Source organism: Chiloscyllium plagiosum, unplaced genomic scaffold (genome assembly GCF_037043375.1).
Source record: "Chiloscyllium plagiosum isolate Xiang-an unplaced genomic scaffold, Cpla_swu_hap1 HiC_scaffold_17, whole genome shotgun sequence".
Lineage (NCBI taxonomy): Eukaryota > Metazoa > Chordata > Chondrichthyes > Orectolobiformes > Hemiscylliidae > Chiloscyllium > Chiloscyllium plagiosum.
In genome coordinates, this window is record NW_028270155.1 from 4,363,899 (window position 1) to 4,386,569 (window position 22,671).

The window sequence follows — 22,671 nt, forward strand, 5'->3', positions numbered from 1 at the left end:
AAGCTTTGGAGAGGGTGAAGAAAAGGTCTGGTTTGGAAGCTATTGGCTGTGAGAAGAGATTAAATAAATCAAGTTTTTTCTCACTTGAAACATCAGAGGCTGAGGGACGACCTGGTAGAGGTTTACAAAATAATAAGAGGCCTGGGCAGAACGGATAGATGGAGTTTTGTCAGGGTGGAAATATCAATTACTTGGAGATCTTGGTTTAAGGTAAAAGGGAGAGGTTTAAAGAAGAAGTGCAAGGCAAGGTTTTTTTACACTGAGGTGGTAATTGCCTGGAATGCACTATCAAACGAGGTGGCAAAATCCAACACAATACCAATGTTTAAGAGGCACCTTGGTAGATAACTGAATAGGCAGGGTTATGGACTCCTTGGAGGCAAAAAAAATTAGTTTAGTAAAGGTGTCATGTGTTGGCATCGGCTTGGTAGCTGAAGGGCCTTTTCCTGTGCTGTACTGTTCTTTGCTCTTGTGACACCATTCTTATGTGAGGGAATTGTGTTATCAACTAGTAGAGTTGTATGTTGATAAATCATAGTTTTACTTTCTTGTGGCTCAACTTACTTGTAACAAATAGTGTTCTTGTAAAATACAAGAACTTGGTCTGTATTTTCTGTTAATTCGATTCCATCTGGCAATTATATGGGGAATTTGCATTCTTTGATTAAATCACGATCCCTTGTGGCAATCGCAGAAACATTTGCACTTGACAATCAGTATGTTTTCCTGGGTGGGTTGTAACACTTGTGACATTTTAAAACAGATTTATATGAGGTGCTTATTTTTGTAAAAAAAAACATCAATCTAGTATAGATTGGGTTAGATGAGGAGTAAAGCTCCATCAAACAACAATTTGTATTTATATCGCACCTTTACAAAGAAGTAAGCTTCATGGAACACTCCCATGTATAGTTTCATAAGTGCTGGGTAAATAGTTAATCCATTAGTTGACTTGGTCTGGGTATGAATTCAAGCTTCATTCCATCACTTGAACTGTGAGATCTTGGCTGAGGACCATTGTGGGGTTGAGGGGCAGTTGTATGCAGAACGTGGTGCCTTTCAAATTGATTGTTAAACTATCCTGTTTAGCTTTTAAGTTTAGACATTGGATCCAGTGATTCCATTTGAAAATTTTCACTTGTTCTGTTCAACAGAGCTCTCTTAACCAACATTACTAAAAACTAATAGTGACAGTGTAAACAATGCTACACAACCAATACAATAGTACACAACAGATGTGAGCATAGTTATAGATCATGGAATAAAATGATTGAGTATTGTGGAATCAAAAATTGGCTGAATGGTAGAGACCAGAAAGAAGTGGTCAATGATATTTTTCAAGCAGGTGGAAGATTTGCAGTAGAGTTCCCTAGAGTTTGGTATTAGGACATTACTTTTCCTGGTGTATGTATGTATATCATCTGGATCTTGGTTGAAGGGAATGATTCCAAAGTTTGCAGATGACATTTAACTTGGAAGAATTGTAATCTGTGAGGAGTACTGTGAAAAGCTCCAGAGGAAGATAAACGAGTGGGTGGAGTGGGCAAACACATGGCAGGTGAAGTTCAATGCAGCGAAATGTGAGGTGATGCATCTTTTTAGGTAGGACACTGAAAAGCAATATAAGATTTTGAATAGATTCTTAAGGGGTGCAAGGGCAGAGGTACCTGGCTGTATATGTGCACAGATCCTTTGATTGTGGCAGGATAAGTGGAGAGAGAACTCAATAAAGTATATGGGGTCCTGGTTTTATTAATAACAACTGTAATACAAAAACAAGGAGGCAATGTTGAACTTGTATAAGACACTCAGGTTGTAAGTTTGCTCACTGAGCTGGTAGATTTGTTCTCAGACGTTTCATCACCATGCTAGGGAACATCATCAGTGAGCCTCCGATAAAGCGTCGATGTTCTGTCCTGCTTGCTATTTAGCTGTCTTGGTCTGTTCTGATGGGTGATATCACTTCTGGTTCTTTATCTGAGAGGTTGATAAATGGTGTCCAAATTGATAAGTTTATTAATGGAGTTCCAGTTTGAATGCCAGGCCTCTAGGAATTGCTGTGCGTGTCTTTGTTTAGCCTGCCCCAGTGTTGTCCCGTTCCAGCCTCAGTCGAAGCAAAATGCTCAGACACAATATAGTTTTACCTCCTTCATCTTTATTCTGGGCCCTGGAGGAACAGAGAACGATCGCCCATGTGCCCAGAGATGTGAGTTCAGCAGTTTCTTAATGAATTATATAGTAATTTGCAGGAAGAGCATCCACATAAGGCAACATACAGATTGATTGGGTGACCATTACAATCAGCGAGTGTCAATAGTAAAAATTAAGCCATCTACTGACACACAAAGAATCTTAACGTTGTTAACTGGCTTCACATAATGAATATTTTCCACCTTGTCAACTGTCTTTACATACTGAATGCTGCTTCTTCTTGTTAAATGGCTTTACATAATGCTTTTTCACCTCGTCAACCCACTACCCTTGCCTCCAGCACCCCATTGTTAACTGCAAGTTCTTATCTGATCAGAGTCATGTTAGCTGAATGTTTTTTCACAAAAACTCAAAACTTAACTCTTTCCCTCCTGCTCATACCCTATACACTTTCTTACCAGGATGGATGTATTGTCCCATTTGAACTGGTGTCCCTCGTCTGTGTATGTAGATACTAGTGATAGTTGGGCATATCTTTTGGTGGCTAGTTAGTGTTCATGTATCCTGACATGGTTCCAAGAATGAGCACCTTCAGTTTTGAGGATAGAATCAAGACATTAAGGCTGATTTCTCTTGAGGAGAAGGAGGCTTACGAATAGCTTCAGTCGAGATTTTCAAACTGTTCAGTGGTTTGCATCGAGTAAATAGAGTCAAGAATATGAGGGCTCAGATTTAAAGTGATTTGCAAGAAAATACAGTATGATGTGAGAAGAAGGCTGTTTTCACACAGCAAATAGTTATGGTATGCAATGTACAGGAGGTGTGGTAGAGGCAGGTTCAGTTGAGGCATTCAGAAGGGCATTAGGAATTATTTAGATAAAAATCATGTGCAAGGGCAAAAATATGGGATTGGTAGTAAATAATGATGCTCATTTGAAGAGATGGTGCAAGTATGATGGGCCAAATAGCCGCCTCATGTACCATAAAACAATAGTCATACATCATGGAAACGGGTCCTTTGGTCCAGCTGGTCCATACTGAACATAATCCTCAACTGAACTTGACCCACCTGCCTGCTCATGGCCCATATCCCTCCAAACCTTTCCTATTCATATATCTATCTAAATGCCTTTAAAATGTAATTGTGCCCGCATCCACCAATTCCTGAGGAAATCCATTCCACACGTGAACCACCCTCTGAGTAAAACAAAAAAAACTACCCCTCTTATTTTTAAATCTCTTTCCTCTCACGATAAAAATATGTCCCCTAGGGAAAAGACATTACCATTAACCCTGTCCATACGCTCATCATTTTATAAACCTCTATAAGGTCACCTCAACCTCTGAGGCTCTACTGAAAAACATCCCAGCCTATCCAGCATTGCTTTATAGCTCAAACCTTCCATACCTGGCAACATTATGGTATATCCCATCTGAACTCTCTCCAGCTTAATTATATTCTCCCTATAATAGGGCAACCAGAACTGGCATTATCCAAGGAGTAGGTTTCACCAATGTCCTGAGCAACCTCAACATGACTTCACAACTCCTACATTCAAAGGTCTGAGCAATGAAGGAATTCCATTGTCATAAATGTTTTTCTGTGCCCACTGCCAAGCCTTCAGCTTGTTCCTGAAGTGTAGTGCCTGGAAATGAAGTTAGTTGAAGGCAAGTCAGTGATTCAGAAAAGTTAACTAAACCTCCTTGTTTTTGTGCATCATGCCTCTATTTATAAAGCCCAGCATCCTGTATGAATTTTTAACCACTTTCTCAACCTATCCTGCCATCTTCAATGACTTAAACCTATAGAACCGCACATATTTGAAAATGAGGTATTACTTGACAAGAGAGTCATTGTTATGTTAGTGAATATAAGCATGGTGAATTGGAACATGAGTAGTAGAGTTTTGGTGACTGAAAGTTTATGAAAGATTAAATGTGGGAGTTGGAAGAAATGATCAGGCTGACACCTAACAAATGAGCAACTAACTCTGCATGGACTCAGATTTGAATCTGAAATCTTCCACCTTTTGAGGCTGTGGTACTGTCTGTTTGAGCTGACCTGTTTGCTTTTGTATTTGCATATTTTCTTGTCAAATGAAAATAACTTGAGCAAATATCTGCAAAGCATACAATAAGTCAAAGAACTGCGGATACTGGAGATTTGAAACAAAAATAGAAATTGCTGGCAAAACTCAGTATGTCTTGCAGTGCCAGTATCAATGTAGCAAACCTGTTTGAACCACCACTGTCATCTTTAAATATGGTTAAATCAATTTCCTGTGTAACTGAAGCATAATATCCTTTTATGTCCTCTCAATAAAGGATAGAATCCTGTGATCCTTAATTATTTGCTGTAACTGCATACTCCCCTTTTTGTGACTTGAGGTTCTTTTCCCGAGGTTTTGCACACAAGCTGCAATTCGCATACACCCATGTTGCAATTCTGTTGTCATTCCCATTCTGCAAACAGGTAAAGTTTATTTACAAGCTAGGTGACCCCTTTTCACCCTCCTCGCAGGCGTGAAGATCGAGTCAAAAGAGGCACGGAACGAAGAAAACATAACTCCTCTATATAGGTCATTTGGTCATGCTCACAGATACTCTGGCCACTTCCCCATAGTCACATGCCACTCAAGACAACCCTCCAGTCACTCCCTCTCAGTCACCTGTTACTCCAGGTACAATGCTAGGATGAGATCATCCTCAGAGTGCAAATATAAATGCCCTAATCCTGGGGAATTGTTATGCAGACGATTTCCTGACTCAGTGATTCCCCAAGACAATGCAGGTGTGATATACTTAGCTTTGGGGGATGGCTAGAAAGCATTTCTGAATTGAAGAGATTGAATGATAGTTTAATTTGATAATGGGGGAGTGGTAACAAATGACTGTCTAATTGGAGTGGATATCATTCACATTGTTGCCTGACTGTTGTGCCCACCCACTTCCAGACTGTTCACTCAGTGTCGTTTCACTCTTTAATATTTCATTAATGTCCAGTGAGATATTCCCATTTAATTTTTTTGAACATTACAGTGACACCTGCACCAATTCTGTTGTCATTCCCATCTAAGTAATACTCTACTCTTCTGTTCTTTCTGCTGTAGTGAACAGTTTTGCATTTTCCAGCATTATACTGCATCTGCCAACTTTTTACCTATCTGACTGCAACCTCCTTAGCCTTTTTCATGTTATAATCTTCATGTCATCTTTAGCTAGCATATCTTCACTGCCCTCACCTCGGTCACAAGTTCGCACAGTGCAGAAAAGAGCCTTGGCTCATTGAGTCTGCACCAACATTAATACCATTAAAAATGCACTAATCCTGATTTCCTGCACTTCTTCCATATCCTTGAATGTTATGATATTTGAAGTACTCATCCAAATTTTTTTTTCCCAAGGTTGTGAGGTTTCCAGCAGTGCATTCCACATTCCCAGCACCTGATGGGTGAAAAAGTTTTTTTTCCCAAATCTCCTGTCCCTTACCCTAAAACTATACTGTCTTGTGATTGACCCCTCAAGCCAAGGGAGCACTTGCTTTGTTTTCACCCTGTCCATGCCCCTCATATCTCCCCCATGTCATCTCTGCTCTACAGAAAACAATCTAAACCTATCTCGTCTCTCCTTATAGTTCAGTTTCTCCATCCCAGGCAACCTCCTAGTGAATCTTCTTTGTAACCTCCTCTAGTACTACCACATGCTTCCTGTAGAGAGGTGACCAGAACTGCACGCAGTCCTCCAGTTGTGAACTGACCAATGCTCTGTACAACTCTGACATGATCTCCTGGAGGGGGAGGGGGAGCAGCCCGAAGTCGTGGTCCATATTGGCACCAACGACATAGGTAGGAGGAGTGCCGAGGATGTTAGACAGGCTTTCAGGGAGCTAGGTTGGAAGCTCAGAGTTAGAACGAACAGAGTTGTTGTCTCTGGTTTGTTACCCGTGCCACGTGATAGAGATTCGAGGAATAGGGAAAGAGAACACTTAAATGCGTGGCTACAGGGATGGTGCAGGAGGGAGGGATTCCGGTTTTTGGATAACTGGGGTTCTTTCTGGGGACGATGGGACCTCTATAAACAGGATGGTCTACACCTGAACCTGAGGGGCACCAGTATCCTTGGGGGGAGGTTTGCTAGTGCTCTTGGGGGGGGGGGGGGGGGGGGGGGTTTAAACTAACTCTGCAGGGGCATGGGAACCCAGATTGTAGCTTCAGGGTGCAGGGCCTGGAGCGTAGGGAGGTTAGGAACATGGCATCAATTTCCAAGGAGGGTGTCTGTAAACAGGAAAGTGGCTTGAAGTGTGTATACTTCAATGCAAGAAGTATACGAAATAAGGTAGGTGAACTTGCAGCGTGGGTTGGTACCTGGGACTTCGATGTTGTGGCTATTACGGAGACATGGCTAGAACAGGGACAGGATTGGCTGTTGCAGGTTCCAGGATTTAAATGTTTTAGTAGGGTCAGAGGTGGGGGTAAAAGAGGGGGAGGTGTGGCATTGCTTGTCAAAGATAGTATTACAGTGGTGGAAAGGACGATGGATGAGGACTTGCCATCTGAGGTAGTTTGGGCTGAGGTTCGGAATAGGAAAGGTGAGGTCACCCTGTTAGGAGTCTTTTACAGGCCTCCCAATAGTCCTAGAAACGTAGAAGAAAGGATAGGGAAGGTGATTCAGGAGATGAGTGACAGTAATAGGGTGGTGGTTATGGGGGACTTTAACTTTCCTGATATTGATTGGGAAAGCTATAGCTCAAGTTCGTTAGATGGGTCAGTGTTTGTTCAATGTGTGCAGGAGAGTTTCCTGACACAATATGTAGACAGGCCAACAAGAGGTGAGGCCATACTGGATTTGGTTCTGGGTAACGAACCAGGCCAGGTGTTAGAATTAGAGGTAGGTGAGCACTTTGGGGATAGTGACCATAATTCGGTGATTTTTACTCTCGTGATGGAGAGGGATAAGTGTGTACTACAGGGCAAGAGTTATAGCTGGGGTCAGGGAAATTATGATGCGGTGAGGCATGACTTAGGATGTGTGGCTTGGAAAAGTAGACTCCAAGGCAAGAGTGTAAATGATATGTGGAGCTCGTTCAAGGAGCAACTATTGAGTGTCCTTGATAATTATGTACCTGTCAGGCAGGGAGGAAAGGGTCGTGCGAGGGAGCCGTGGTTTAATAAGGAATTGGAATCCCTTGTTAAATGGAAGAGGGCAGCCTATCTCAAGATGAGACGTGAAGGTTCAATTGGGGCGATTGAGAGTTATAGGGTAGCCAGGAAGGACCTGAAGAGAGAGCTAAGAGCAGCAAGGAGGGGACATGAAAGGTCCTTAGTCGGTAGGATTAGGGAAAACCCTAAGGCTTTCTATAGGTATGTTAGGAATAAAAGAATGACTAGGGTAGGAATTGGTCCAGTCAAGGATAGTAGTGGGAAGTTGCGTGTGGAGGCGGAAGAGATTGGGGAGACACTGAATGAATACTTTTCTTCAGTATTTACTCAGGAACAGGGCATTGTCGTCGATGTGAATACAGAGTCACAAATAAGTAGAATGGATGGCTTTGAGGTATGTAGAGAAGAGGTGTTGGAAATCCTGGAAAAGGTGAAAATAGATAAGTCCCCTGGGCCTGATGGCATTTATCCTAGGATTCTCTGGGAAGCAAGGGAGGAGATTGCAGAGCCATTGGCCTTGATTTTTATGTCCTCTTTGTCTACAGGAGTAGTGCCAGAAGACTGGAGGATAGCAAATGTGGTTCCCTTGTTCAAAAAGGGGAGTAGGGATAACCCTAGTAACTATAGGCCGGTGAGTCTCACTTCTGTTGTGGGCAAAGTCTTAGAGAGAATTGTAAGGGATAGGATTTATGCACATCTGGATAGGAATAATGTGATCAAGGATAGTCAGCATGGTTTTGTGAAGGGCAGGTCGTGCCTCACAAACCTTATTGAATTCTTTGAAAAGGTGACGAAGGAGGTTGATGAGGGGAAAGCGGTAGATGTGGTATATATGGATTTTAGTAAGGCGTTTGATAAGGTTCCCCATGGTAGGCTACTGCAGAAAATACGGAGATATGGCATTGAGGGTGAGTTGGAGGTTTGGATTAGGAATTGGCTGGATGGAAGAAGACAGAGGGTAGTAGTTGATGGCAAAGTTTCTTCATGGAGTGCAGTCACTAGCGGTGTTCCGCAAGGATCTGTTTTGGGACCATTGCTGTTTGTCATTTTTATAAATGACCTGGAAGAGGGGTTAGAAGGTTGGGTGAGCAAGTTTGCGGATGATACGAAAGTCGGAGGAGTTGTTGACAGTGAGGAAGGATGTGGCAGGTTACAGCAGGATATAGAGAAGCTGCAGAGCTGGGCAGAAAGGTGGCAAATGGAATTCAATGTAGCTAAATGTGAGGTGATTCACTTTGGGAAGAATAACAAAAAGATGGGGTACTGGGCTAATGGTCGGATACTTGGTAGTGTGGATGAGCAGAGGGATCTTGGTGTCCATGTACACAGATCTCTGAAAGTTGCCACCCAGGTAAATAGTGCGGTGAGGAAGGCATATGGCGTACTGGCTTTTATTGGTAGAGGAATTGAGTTCCGGAGTCCTGAGGTCATGATGAAGTTGTATAAAACTCTGGTGCGGCCGCATCTGGAATATTGTGTGCAGTTTTGGTTGCCATACTATAGGAAGGATGTGGAGGCACTGGAACGGGTGCAGAGGAGGTTTACCAGGATGTTGCCTGGTATGGAAGGAAGATCGTATGAGGAAAGACTGAGACACTTGGGGCTGTTTTCATTAGAGAAAAGAAGGTTTAGGGGTGACTTGATTGAGGTGTACAAGATGATTAGGGGGTTAGATAGGGTTGACAGTGTGAACCTTTTCCCGCGTATGGAGTCGGGTATTACAAGGGGGCATAGCTTTAAATTAAGGGGGGGTAGATATAGGACTGAAGCTAGGGGTAGGTTCTTCACTCAGCGAGTCGTAAGTTCATGGAATGCCCTGTCAGCAGCAGTGGTGGACTCTCCCTCTTTATGGGCATTTAAGCGGGCATTGGATAGGTATATGGAGGATAGTGGGTTAGGTTCGGTGGGCTTGGATCGGCGCAACATCGAGGGCCAAAGGGCCTGTACTGCGCTGTATTCTTCTATGTTCTATACTCTGTGCCAGCAAGTGATGAAAGCAGGTGTCACACATGTCTCCTTAACTATTCTATTCACATGATCCGTTGACTTCAGAGACTTGTGAATAACTACCCCAAGCTCCCTCTGGTGTCTAAGCTACCTAGTATCCTGCCATTCATTAAATATACTCTCATCTTGTTACTTCCAAAGTGTATTACCTCACATTTATCAGGATTAAACGCCATCTACAGTTGGTCTGCCCATCCAACCAACCCACCTGTTTTTTTCCTGTAACCCACAACCACCATCTTCATTATTAACCACTCCACCAATCTTGGTGTCATCTACAAATTTGCTTAACATTTCTCCAAAATTTTCATCTATATCATTTATATATGTAATAAACGATAAGGGTCCTGGTGCCGCTCCTTGTGGAACACCAGTCATTCAAACAGCTGCCCTTTGTCCTATACTAAGCAAGTTTCTGATCTATCTGGCAAGGTTTCTCTCAATCCCTTTCTCAATCAGTCTCACATGTGGGATCATTGATATAAATTGGAGAATGTTGACACCTCAGCAGACCCATGAAGGATTCCACTGGCAACTTCTGACAAGTCAATGATCCATTAATGCATGCTTGCTTCTGCCATCCAGCCCAACCTGTTATCCATGTTAATATATGACCCTCTTCACTAGGAGCTTTTTATTTTGCAATACCTTTTAGCACATTACCAAATATCATCTGGACCGGATGCCACAATGGTCCAGTGACACGATCCATTGCTTCAGTCAGAAGGTTGTCCCACTATGGAAGTGGATGCAAGCTGAGATGGATATAAGGAATGTATTAAAAATATACCACAAGTCGAAGGCTAAGTGAATCAGTTGTTTGAGGAAAGAATATTTTGAAGGCACGTTCAACATTAAGGAACTAAAATCAATTAAAGATTGAGAACACTTGCCAATAGGAAACCCCTAAATTGGAAAGATAATTCAAATTGAAGAAATTCTTGGATTTAATGCAAATTAATTGTAAAAATGTACTAGGTTTTACAAATTATTATAATTGTAAAACCTTGTACATTTTTACAATTAATTTGCATTAAATCCAAGAATTTCTTCAATTTGAATTATCTTTCTAATTTAGGGGTTTCCTATTGGCAAGTGTTCTCAATCTTTAATTGATTTTAGTTCCTTGACGTTGAACTTGCCTTCAAAAGATTTTTTTCCTCAATGATTCACTCAGTCTTCGACTTTTAGTGTAATTTTAATACATTCCTTGCATCCACTTCCATAGTGGCACATTAACCCCAGTGAGAATGTATATAGGGTATAAGCAGGCAGGGAAGGAGTTAAGTTCTGAGTTTTGTGAAACAGGAGGTTCAGCTAAGCATGACTCAGATCAGATAAGAACTTGCAGTTAACATAGGGTGCTGGAGGCAAGGGTAATGGATTAACAAGGTGGAAAAGCAGCCATTATGTTGAACCATTTAACAATATTAGAAGAATTCAGTATGTAAGGTCAGTTTAACAAGGTTGAAACTTTATTGCTGGAACAGCACAGCAGGTCAGGCAGCATCCAGGGAACAGGAGATTCGACGTTTCGGGCACAGGCCCTTCTTCAGGAATGAGCAGAGAGTGTTCAGCAGGAGAAGATAAAAGGTAGGGAGGAGGGACTTGGAGGAGGGGCGTTGGAAATGTGATAGGTGGAAAGAGGTCAAGGTGAGGGTGATAGGTCGGTGTAGGATGGAGGCGGAGAGGTCAAGAAGAAGACTGCAGGTCAGGAAGGCGGTGCCGGGCTGGAGGGATTCGGCTGAGACAAGGTTGGGGGGAGGGGGGATGAAGAAACTGGTGAAGTCCAAGTTCATCCCCTGTGGTTGGAGGGTTCCCAGTCGGAAGATAAGACGCTCCTCCTCCGACCGTCGCGTTGTTGTGGTTTGGCGGTGGATGAGTCCAATGACCTGCATATCCTCGGTGGAGTGGGAGGGGGAGTTGAAATGCTGTGCTACAGGGTGGTTGGGTTGGTTCGTCCGGGTGGCCCAGAGGTGCTCTCTGAATCGCTCCGCAAGTAGGCGGCCTGTCTCCCCAATATAGAGGAGGCCACACCGGCTGCAGCGGATGCAGTAGATGATGTGGGTGGAGGTGCAGGTGAATCTGTGGCGGATATGGAAGTTTCCTTTGGGGCCTTGGAGAGAAGTGAGGGGGGAGGTGTGGGCGCAAGTGTTGCACCTCCTGCGGTTGCAAGGGAAGGTGCCGGGAGTGGAGGTTGGGTCGGTGGGGGGTGTGGATCTGACAAGGGAGTCGCGGAGGGAGTGGTCTCTACGGAAAGCTGATAGGGGAGGGGAGGGAAATATATCCTTGGTGCTGGGGTCTGTTTGGAGGTGGCGGCAGTGACGGCGGATGATGCGCTGTACATGGAGATTGGTGGGCTGGTAGGTGAGGACCAGTGGGGTTCTGTCCTGGTGGCGGTTGGAGGGGCGGGGCTCAAGGGCGGAGGAGCGGGAAGTGGAGGAGATGCGGTGGAGGGCACCGTCGACCACGTCGGGGGGGAAATTGCGGTCCTTGAAGAAGGAGGCCATCTGTGTTATACGTATTTTGAACTGGTCCTCCTGGGAGCAGATGCAGCGGAGACGAAGGAATTGGGAGAATGGGATGGCGTTTTTACAGGGGGCAGGATGGGAGGAGGTGTAGTCCAGGTAGCTGTGGGAGTCGGTTGGTTTAACAAGGTGAAAAGTATTCATTATGTGAAGCCAGTTAAGGTAAAGAACATTCATTGTGTTAACAGCAGATGGCTTAAACTTTACTGTTGATGCTTGCTGATCGTAATGGTCACCCAGTCAATATGTACCATGCCTTATCTGCATGCTCCTCCCTGTAACATGACTATATAATTAATTAAGAAACTGCTCCTCCAGAGAAGACCGTGAACTCCTGTCTCTGTGCATATGGGCGATTGTTCTCTCTCCCCACAGGACAAACCCCTCCCCCCAAAATAAGGATGATGGAGGTAAAACTATTCTGTCTCTGAGTGTTTTGCTTCAACTGGGGGGTGGGGAATGGAACGACCCCACAACCTTCTGACTGAAGCAATGGATTGTGTCACTGAACCATTCTGAATATAATGAGCAAAAAATTAATTAGCTGGTAGAAATTAATGATCACCCATGACATATCGTTTAAGTTCTAAGTTTCTTTCCATGTGTGGGGCCTTTACTTATCGCCTCCAAGTTGTGGAATATTGGCACTGAGATTCGTGTTATTCTCCTTGTGCTCAGCATAATGCAAAGGGATGTTTTTGTGTGAGATCCTATTCCAGCATCCAAGTGTCAGTAATGGGGCAGCATTAAACCACTGAAATCTCCACATAGTTGGTCGTTTCAAAATTATTTTTTACTCCAGGTCGACAATGAATTGTATGAGGCAGTGAGAACAGTGAGGCTTAGTGTTGCAGAAGACATTCAGTAATGTACCATACAAAAACCTAATGTGCAATTTAGGGCTCCTGGAAGTGGGGACAATATTTTACTTAGGCTCCAGATTAGTTAGTAAGTGGGGCAAATGGAGGGCATAAATGGGACAATTTCCCGTTAACACGTTGTGAATGGAGTGCAGCTACGCATAGAAAAATGTAACCAGTTACTGTCATATTTTCAGCTGCGGCCCATTATGGTGTGAATTACTATCTGAGCGAGAACTAGGTCCAAGTGCATAGTGTTGATTTCTATCCTCCACTGTACTGCAGGAACTGTATCTTTGGTTTCAGTTGAATAAGGAGCTCATTGGTTCTGGCCTCACCTTAAAGTCTCAAACACAAAAACCGATGTACAATGGGGGGGAAACCCATCATCCAGAATGCTTGCAACACTGTTCCAAACAGGAATCCAGCTGGTATGCCAGCACTGTAGTGAAGATATTTGACAGTGTCAGAACTGAGGCTCTGTCTGTCCCCTCAGTTGGGTGTAAAATGTTTCAAGACAGTGCCATAAGCGGGGGGAGAGCTTTTGTTTTTCCAATTCAACAATTAACCAAATTAAATCTTTCAGTCAATTGTTTGTTTTATTGTTGTTTAGAACCTTGCTTTGCTTTAATCAAGTTTTTTTTCCTATACTGTAAGTGACTGCAAGTTACTAGCTAGCTGTGTGGTGCTTAAAGATGTCTTGACATTGCAAAAAGTAGGCTTATAAGTGCAATTCTTTCTATAGAACATTCGTATGGAGTTATCCTGAACTATGAGCCTCTTCACTTTAATTGTAATTAGATCACTAACACAACATTTTACATCCACAGTTTCTATTCTGATATAGCTTTGGCAATACAGCAACCTTATGCATGTTCGAAGTTATTCCAAGAGGTAAAGGTAATGAGAGAGTCAAGCTTGAAGTAAATAAATGTAAATCTGTTTAATTTCTAACAGTGCCACCTACTGCCTGCCTTTTGAACCTAAAATGGTTGAATTGGAGTTCCTGGATAAAGTAATGCTGACCATTTCTTCTTTCCTGGGTTGTGAATGCCTCTGACAAGACCACCATTTTTTTTCAAGAAAAGTGGTGGTGAGCCGCCATCTTGAGCCTTTGCAATACTTAGGAGTGTTAGGGATATCCAGAGTGCTGTTAGGAAGGTGTTCCAGAACGATGTTCCTGTGGTAATGAAGAAATAGTGAGTACAGTTCAAGTCAGAATGGTGAGAATATTGAAGGGGAGTTTGAAGCTAGTGATATCCCGTATCTCTGCTGCCCTTGGTCTTTTTAGATAGTAGAGGCCGCAGGTTTCGAAGTACCAAAGAAAGGAGCCTTGGTGTTCATACACACCAATAGCAGTGTAAGAACTGTACATTGAAAATGGGTAGCTTTTATCCTGGATGGTGTCAAGCTTTTTGAATTGTTGGAGCTGTACCCATCCAGGTAAGTGGGGAGTATTCCATCACACTGCTGACTTGTGCCTTGTAAATGGTGGGCAGACTTTGGGGAGGCAGGAGGAGAATTGCTTGTCGAGTTCACAGTCTCTGACCGTAGCCACAATAATTATAATTATGACTTAGTCATTTAAGTTTCTGGCCTATGTCCTGTTATTAATAGTAGCGCCATTGAATGTCAAAGTGCACTGGTTAGGTTCTCTTGTTGGCGATGATTATTGCCTACATATTGAGGGATGAATGTTACTTGTCACTTACTGGCCTAAGCCTGAATGTTGTTTGTGTCTCAATGGCTTCTGGCATAGACGCTTTGAGTATTTAAGTTCTAAACGGTGTTGAATGCCTAAATTGTCAGCACCTCACTTTTGGCCTTATGATACAGGGGTAGTCATTGAAACAGCTCTCAATGTTGGGTTTCAAAACTACGCTGAGAAGAGTTTTGCCTTTTGTTCGGTTCTTTTCTGGAAGTTTCATACACGAGATGCAATTTGCACACACCATCTTAGGCAAACAGTTAAATTGTATTAAAGCCTGTACAAACTAGGTGATGCCTTTAACGCTCTTCGCAGGCGTGCAAAGTCGAGTCAAAGAGGCACCGAGCAAAGGAGAAACATTCCCTTTATACAGGTTAGTTGGTAATGCTCACAGGTACTCTGGCCACTGTCCCCCCCACCCCCCCCGCCATAACCACATGCTACCATGGTAGGATGAGGTCATCCTTGGAGATAATGTACATTAAATGCCCTCATCCTGGGGAGTCGTTATGCAAACAATTTACTGACTCTGTTATTCCCCAAGATAGTGTAGGTGTGATATGCTTCTGTAATGGGGGATGATCATGCAAACTAATTTGATTGGCTGGGGGTGGCTATGAAAGCATTTCTGAATGGAAGGGACTGAATGAGAGTTTAATTTGATAATAGCAGTAGAATAGTAATAAATGGCTGCCAAATGAAGTGTGAATTACAATGGATAGTCGTCCACATTCCTATATGTAAAATAGAATGTTGCCCCCACCCACTTCCAGAATGTTCAGCTTCTTGGAGAAAGACAGTACAGTTTAACCCTACATTACATGAATGTCTAGTGAGATAGTCTTTCAACGTTACACTCTCATCCTCCTTTTGATTTTCAATTTTGCAAGGCACCTTGATGCCATACACGGTTAAGTGCTATCTTGATGATAAGTTACTCTCGCCTCATATCTGAAATTTGGCTCAAATGCCTGCACATTTGGACCAAGCTAGAATGAATTCAAGAGCTGCTTGACTCTGGTGAAACTCCAACTGAGCATCAGCGAGCAGGTTTCCATTGGGATCCACAGTCGCTCTTGAAGACTTGTGTCACCTCCTTACTGACTCTGTCACTGTATTGTCACCTCTGGGGTGTCTGCCTTACTGTTGGAAGAGGATAATACAGGGATGATGAGAGAGACTGAGACATTAGCTGTATGATTTGATTTTATGAAAATGATTCTCTTAGTTGCTTGAATACTTTTTGTCAAGCAGCTCTCCCAAATTTGGTCCCCACTCCCAGGTGTTATCAGGGAAGGCATTATAGAGTTTACCAAGAAAGCTGTGGTGTGGTCATTCTGTTGCTGAGGTTGATGTCAGGTGGTTTGTCCAATTTTTTTTTTGTTGTTTTCAACTTTGATTCAACCAAATGCTGGACTATTTAAGGGTTGTTAGATTTGTCTTTATTGCTGTATCATTAACCATAGGCCATCAAATTCTTGCTCTAAAACAAACAGAGAATGCTGGAGAAACTCAACAGGTCTGGCAGCATCTATGGGGAGAGAAATAGGTTAACATTTTGTGTCCAGTATGCATCTTCAGAAAATGAGCTATTCTTTGAAGAAATGTTTCATCATTTCCATCCTAAAATGTCTACCCAGTGTCCTCAGGTACCAGACTGTACAACGAGGGAACAATTCTTGCACTTAATCTGTCCGGCCAGTTAGAGTTTTACATGTTTCGCAGTCACCAACACTAATGGCTCGTTTTATTTAATTCCAGATTTATAAATCAATTGAATTTAAATGACCACCAACTACCATGGTGATATTTGAACCTATGTCCCCATAGTTTAACTTAGGCCTGATTACTAATCTAGTAACATGACAACCAGATCACTTTTTTCCTCTTTGTTTTAAAAAAAGCCACAAAATGATTGTGGCGTAGAAAGAGGCCATTCTGGACATCACACCTATAAGAGCAATTCAGCTCTTACCACTCCATTGACCTTGCCTAATTTTGTTTTCTTCAGCTGCCTATCTAATTCCTACATTCTTGATAAGTTTGGTATGCTTTCTTTTATTGGTCAGAGTATTCAGTACAGGAGTTGGGAGGTCATGTTGTGGCTGTACAGGACATTGGTTAGGCCACTTTTGGAATATTGTGTGCAGTTCAGAAAAGCTTTCTAAGGATGTTGCCAAGGTTGGAGGATTTGAGCTATAGGGAGAAGTTGAATAGGCTGGGGCTGTTTTCCCTGGAGCGTCGGAAGCTGAGGGGTGATCTTACAGAGGTTTATAAAATCATGAGGGGCATGGATAGGATAAATAAACAAAGTCTTTTCCCTGGGGTCGGAGAGTCCAGAACTAGAGGGCATAGGTTTAGGGTGAGAAGGGAAAGATATAAAAGAGACCTACGGGGCAACGTTTTCATGTGGAGGGTGGTGCATGTATCCAGAGTTGCCAGAGGAAATGCTGGAGGCTGGTACAATTGCAACATTTAAGAGGCATCTGGATGGATATATGAATAGGAAGGGTTCAGAGGGATACGGGCTGGGTGCTGGCAGTTTGGACTCGATTGGGTTCTGATATCTGGTCAGCATGGACGAGTTGAACCAAGGAATTTGATTCCATGCAGTGCATTTCTATGACTGTAAGCACATTTCAGATGTCGCTGTCAAAAAAAAAAATCCCTTGAGTAGGTTTTGGTACTTCTGCCAGTCATCAATTTGTGTCCTCTGGTTTTGAATCTTTCCACTAATGGGACCAATTTCTCTCTATCTACAGAGAGACCAATACTTCCTTTGTCAGCTCTATAGCTGTCCAAATGCCTGGAGGTTCTATGCACACCGATGAGCGTGCAGGCATGTTAACTTCCAGTACCGAAGTCAGTTTGGTGCATAGAGCTCTAAGGTCCATGCAGCAACAGGAAAGTCATAAAGAATGTAAGTCCAGACTACAATTTCTGTGTGACTGCGCAGCTAATGCAAGTTAATTGGCATGCCAGTGCATGTCTTCTGAAGGCTACCACTGTGCATGGTCCTTGAAGGTCTTGTGTGCCAGCAAGAAGGTTATGGTAGACATTGGAGAAAGTGAGGACTGCAGATGCTGGAGATCAGAGCTGAAAAATGTGTTTCTGGAAAAGCGCAGCAGGTCAGGCAGCATCCAAGGAGCAGGCGAATCGATGTTTTGGGCATAAGCCCTTCTTCAGGAATGAGGAGGGTGTGCAAGCAGGCTAAGATAAAAGGTAGGGAGGAGGGACTTGGGGGAGGGGCATTGGTAATGTAATAGGTGGAAGGAGGTTAAGGTGAGGGTGATAGGACAGAGAAGGGGTGGAGGCGGAGAGGTCGGGAAGTAGATTGTAGGTCAAGAAGGCGGTGCTGAGTCCGAGGGTTGGGACTGAGATAAGGTGGGGGGAGGGGAAATAAGGAAGCTGGAGAAATCTGTATTCATCCCTTGTGGTTGGAGGGTTCCTAGGCGGAAGATGAGGCACTCTTCCTCCAGGCGTCGTGTTGCCATGGTCTGGTGTGGAGGAGGCCCAGGACCTGCATATCCTTGGCGGAGTGGGAGTGGGAGGGGGGGGTTAAAGTGTTCAGCCACGGGGCGGTTGGATTGGTTGGTGCAGGTGTGCCAGAGGTGTTCTCTGAAACCTTCCGCAGGGGAAGGTCCACATCTGGAAAGACCACTCCCTCCGCGACTGCCTCGTCAGGTCCACATCCGGAAAGACCACTCCCTCCACGACTCCCTCGTCAGGTTCACACCCCCCACCAACCCAACCTCCACTCCCGGCACCTTCCCCTGCAACCGCAAGAAATGCAAAACTTGCACCCACACCTCCCCCCTCACTGGAAACAGACCCTTCGGTCCAACCTGTCCATGCTGACCAGATATCCCAACCCAATCTAGTCCCACCTGCCAGCACCCGGCCCATATCCCTCCAAACCCTTCCTATTCATATACCCATCCAAATGCCTCTTAAATGTTGCAATTGTACCAGCCTCCACCACATCCTCTGGCAGCTCATTCCATACACATACCACCCTCTGCGTAAAAAGGTTGCCCCTTAGGTCTCTTTTATATCTTTCCCCTCTTACCCTAAACCTATGCCCTCTAGTTCTGGACTCCCTGACCCCAGGGAAAAGACTTTGTTTATTTATCCTATCCTTGCACCTCATAGTTTTGTAAACCTCTATATGGTCATCCCTCAGCCTCTGACACTCCAGGAAAAGCAGCCCCAGCCTGTTCAGCCTCTCCCTATGGCTCAAATCCTCCAACCCTGGCAACATCCTTGTAAATCTTTTCTGAACCCTTTCAAGTTTCACAACATCTTTCTGATAGGAAGGAGACCAGAATTGCATGCAATATTCCAACAGTGACCAACAGTTTTGCATCCAATATTACTGTATCTCAGAACCGAAACATGCTGAAAAATGATTGATTGAGAGGGTGGCCTGAACGTAAAGAAGGGAATGATAATGGTGGTAAATAAAGAGTAAAGATGTAAAATAGATTTAAATAAAGTTATGAAAAGGAGAAAATGAGCTGGTCTGACCTGTATGTGACTTTGGATCTGCAGGTTGACTCTTAATTGGCCTCTGGGAAATTATGGATGGTCAGTCAGTGTTCGCATAGCCACTGCTATCCATAGCCCATGAACAAATATAAAACAAACCTTTATGCAGTTCTTTCCAGACCATAACCACTCACTGCAATATTTTTGTTCTATCTCTATTGCCCCTTTAAATCTGTTGCGTCTTGTTCTTCTTGTCACCAATGGAAACGATGTTTTCCCCATTAACTTTGTCCAGGTCCTCATGAATTTGAATACCTCTGGCAATTCTCCTCTCAGCCTTTAGTTTTCCAAAACAAAGACCTAACTTCTTGTCTTCAACCAATTTGGTTTTTCATCTCTGGAGCTGTCCTCTAAATCTCTTCATTTTTTCACAACTTTCCTAAATTGTGGTGCCCAGAACTGGACTCTGTACTCCAGCTGAGACAGAACGAGTGTCTTACTCAAATGTAAGTTCATCATACCTCGTCATTCTTGAGTTTGAAACATTAGTTCTGCTTTTCTCCACAGATGCTGCTGAACCTAGTGAGAATTTAATGTTTTCTGCTATTAGTTCAGATGTCCAGCTTCTCCTGTACTTTGGCTTTGCGTAATTTGAAAATAAACTATTCGAGAGTCAATTTGTTTTAACTTTGTACTGTCAATAATGTGAGAAGTTCCACCATAATGGGTGTGCCATTGTCTTCTCTTGCAGTTCGCTCTTTCGGAACAGAGGATAGGCCTACGGACAGGCCAATACCACCTCGTGATGAAGTATTCGAGTACATCATATTCCGGGGCAGTGATATCAAAGATCTCACAGTGTGTGAGCCACCAAAGCCTCAGTGTTCTCTGCCTCAGGATCCTGCTATTGTTCAGGTGAGTTAAGGTGACCAGTGGGGAAGATGGCTGCTGCTGTGTGGGAGATTGAGATCACTGATCTCTGGTAAGCTGGTGAGTGACTTACTATTGCTTGGGATTTCTGTTCCCAGTGGCTGTCTAGTTTCCCCCACTGAAAAAAACTTTGCAGTTTACTGAGTACAGGAATGTACTGGCTGTTTTGATCAAATCAACCTATCACCTTTTATTGAAGTAAAACAAAGAACTGAGAGAATGCTGGAAATCTGAAACAAAAACAGGAATTGTTGGCAAAATTCAGCAAGTTTGGTAGCATTTTGAAGAAAAAATAGAGTTAACATTTTGGATCCAGTGGCCAGCTTCTTTTGTTTGCCCAAATGAGAATAGTGATGCCTGCAATCGATGCTCGTAATGTACCCAGCAAAGATTTGATTACTTGAAGTTAAGGATGAATTGGTTGTTCTAGTTTTTGCCTTTGCAGTGAGAGTCAAGTGGCAAGTGATGGCTATTCCATTGTAGCTTGTATCACAGGCACGCCATTCTCTCTCCTTGTCACAACAGGCATGTTAACCTCCCCCTTGGGCCCTGTAAGCAATCTTTCGTCAATGTCTGCACTGTGTTTTGCAGACAGGAATGATGAAGGGCTTTTGCCCGAAACATCGATTTTTCCTGCTCCTCTGATGCTACCTGACATGCTGTGCTTTTCCAGCATCACTCTAATCTTGACTCTGATCTCCAGCATCGGCAGTACCCACTTCCGCTTTCATACAGTTAGGTGTCTGATTTGTGGAGGCATAAGTTTGGAAATTCACCCTCAAGAATTAAGGTGGGCAAAAAATACTTAAAATGTTTCAGCAAACATTGTGAAAAACTGGTCTGATATACTTGCGATCAGATATACTACGTACTGTCGAGCTTATCTGCATTCCTCTGAGATTAAATCTAGTCGTTTCCATTCTATGTAGTTTCGTTTAATGGGGATTGTATTGCTGTGATTTTAACTTGTGCATCTCTGCGGAATGTTGTTTGCACAGATCAGGAGCTCATCAGTGCCATCTTGAGGCACCATTGGATGCAGCATCAGTGCAGTTCAGGGGTAAAGATGGTCAAACCTTGTTAAATTTTGTGAATTTCTTAAATGTAATAACTATTTTTGAAGTTTGTACCCTTTAATGATGTCCCTTAATTTTGTTAAATGCTATGGACATTCCCTTTAAATACAATTGCATCCCAAGTATGCTATATGAAATCGCACAGATCTTTACCTCGGATATGGAAATTAAGTCTCCCAAGTTCCTTAACTGATTTGGACTTTGGACTTAGGAAACAGCATAAATGTTGAGATGTTTGCACTTACTAACTAACCACTTTACTTAATATCTATTATTTCATCCCCTCAGACTGTGGATATGTAGAGTTTCTGACTGAACCTTCACTGTTCTTTCTAATGGTTATGTGTGGTGACTGATATTGGCTGAGATTGTGGCAGTTTGCTAACTTAGAAGTAAAAGAAAGTTCATTTGGCCCATTGTTTAGATAGTCACAAATAAATCCAAATGGGAATTCAGAACATACTTCTCCCAGTGCTAAGAATGTGGAGCTCACTACTGTGAAGAATATTTAATGTGAACCGTATCGGTATATTTAAGTGGAAACTAAAAAGGCTTCGAAGGGAGAAATGAATGGATGGTTATAATGGGAGGTTTACATGAGAAATTTAAAGGAGGCAAGTTGAAAGAAGTGTAAACATTAGCCTAGATTGGTTGGACTTGATGACCTGTTTCTATGTTATGTAGCCAATCTACTCAGTCCATGTGTCAGCTTGAATACAACACTTACTCAGTTTAATGCCATTTTCCATCTTAGTCCATTGCTGTATGTCCAAGTTGTTCTTTAACTCTGCCACTGAAGGTCTCTGTCTTTTTAAATAGTTTGCCTTAATTAATGAACAAATTAAACAAAAAAAACCTGGTACAGAGAGTGTGGCGCAAGGAAGACACTGAGGGGGGGCTTGGAGGAGAACATGTAACTCTAGCATTTCCCAGAATCTGTTTCCCTTCTTCTAGATTGTAGTGGTCATAGGTTTGAAAAGTGCTGGAGAAGGAACTGTGTTGACTCTTTGCAGTGCATCTTGTGGATGCTACACAACACTGTTACTGAGCATTAGTATTGACTGAGTGAATGATTATTGACTGGTACCAGTCGAGTCGGATGCTTTTGGCTTGCTAGTGTCAAGCTTCTTGAGTTGTGTTTGTTGGAGGATTTTTTTCTCCATCATACCTTTAGTTGGTGAGTTCCGGCACCCATCGCCCTCTAATCACTCTCCAAATTACTGTGTCCCTTAATTATTGACTATTCAACATCTGTTTATTTGAAGGAGACCAGAAGCCTATCTTCATTCAGTTTTGGACTTAAATGAAATGAAAAATAACAAACGCATTATTCCTAACTCAAGAAGATGCTTTACATGTGTTCACAGGTCATTATCCAGCTAAGTGCTCCCACCTTGATTACATTAATACTTATTTCATTAACATCCCTTTGCCAAGGGAAACAGGCCTTTCTTATCGACTTAATTTAGATATCTTCCTATTTTATACAGCTCTTTGTTCTGGGGGAAAAAAAATGCAAGCCTGCACAATTTTTCTTCATAGCTAAAACTCTCTACGTGGCAGCATTCTCTCAAATTTCCCTTCTATTCTGACCAATGTGATCATATCTTTCTTGTAATGCATGCATTTTTTGGTGGAGGGTTGTTTTTTTTGAGACTGAAGGCCTGTAAGCAGTGGAGTGCCACAAGGATCGGTGCTGGGTCCTCTACTTTTTGTCATTTACATACTTACTAGATTCATATCCAAGTAATTTAAGTTTGCAGG

The 22,671-nt window shown here is 43.0% G+C and overlaps 1 protein-coding gene across 4 annotated transcripts in view; it reads left to right on the forward strand.

Annotated features, from left to right (window-relative positions):
* lsm14ab (LSM14A mRNA processing body assembly factor b) overlaps nucleotides 1-22,671 on the forward strand; it is a 91,646-nt gene that overhangs the window by 37,511 nt on the left and 31,464 nt on the right. For all 4 annotated transcript variants that reach the window (XM_043706512.2, XM_043706511.2, XM_043706514.2 and 1 more), the window contains exon 2: nucleotides 19,653-19,816. In XM_043706512.2, coding sequence (XP_043562447.1) covers nucleotides 19,653-19,816 — 164 coding nt within the window. The remainder of the gene's footprint in view (nucleotides 1-19,652; nucleotides 19,817-22,671) is intronic.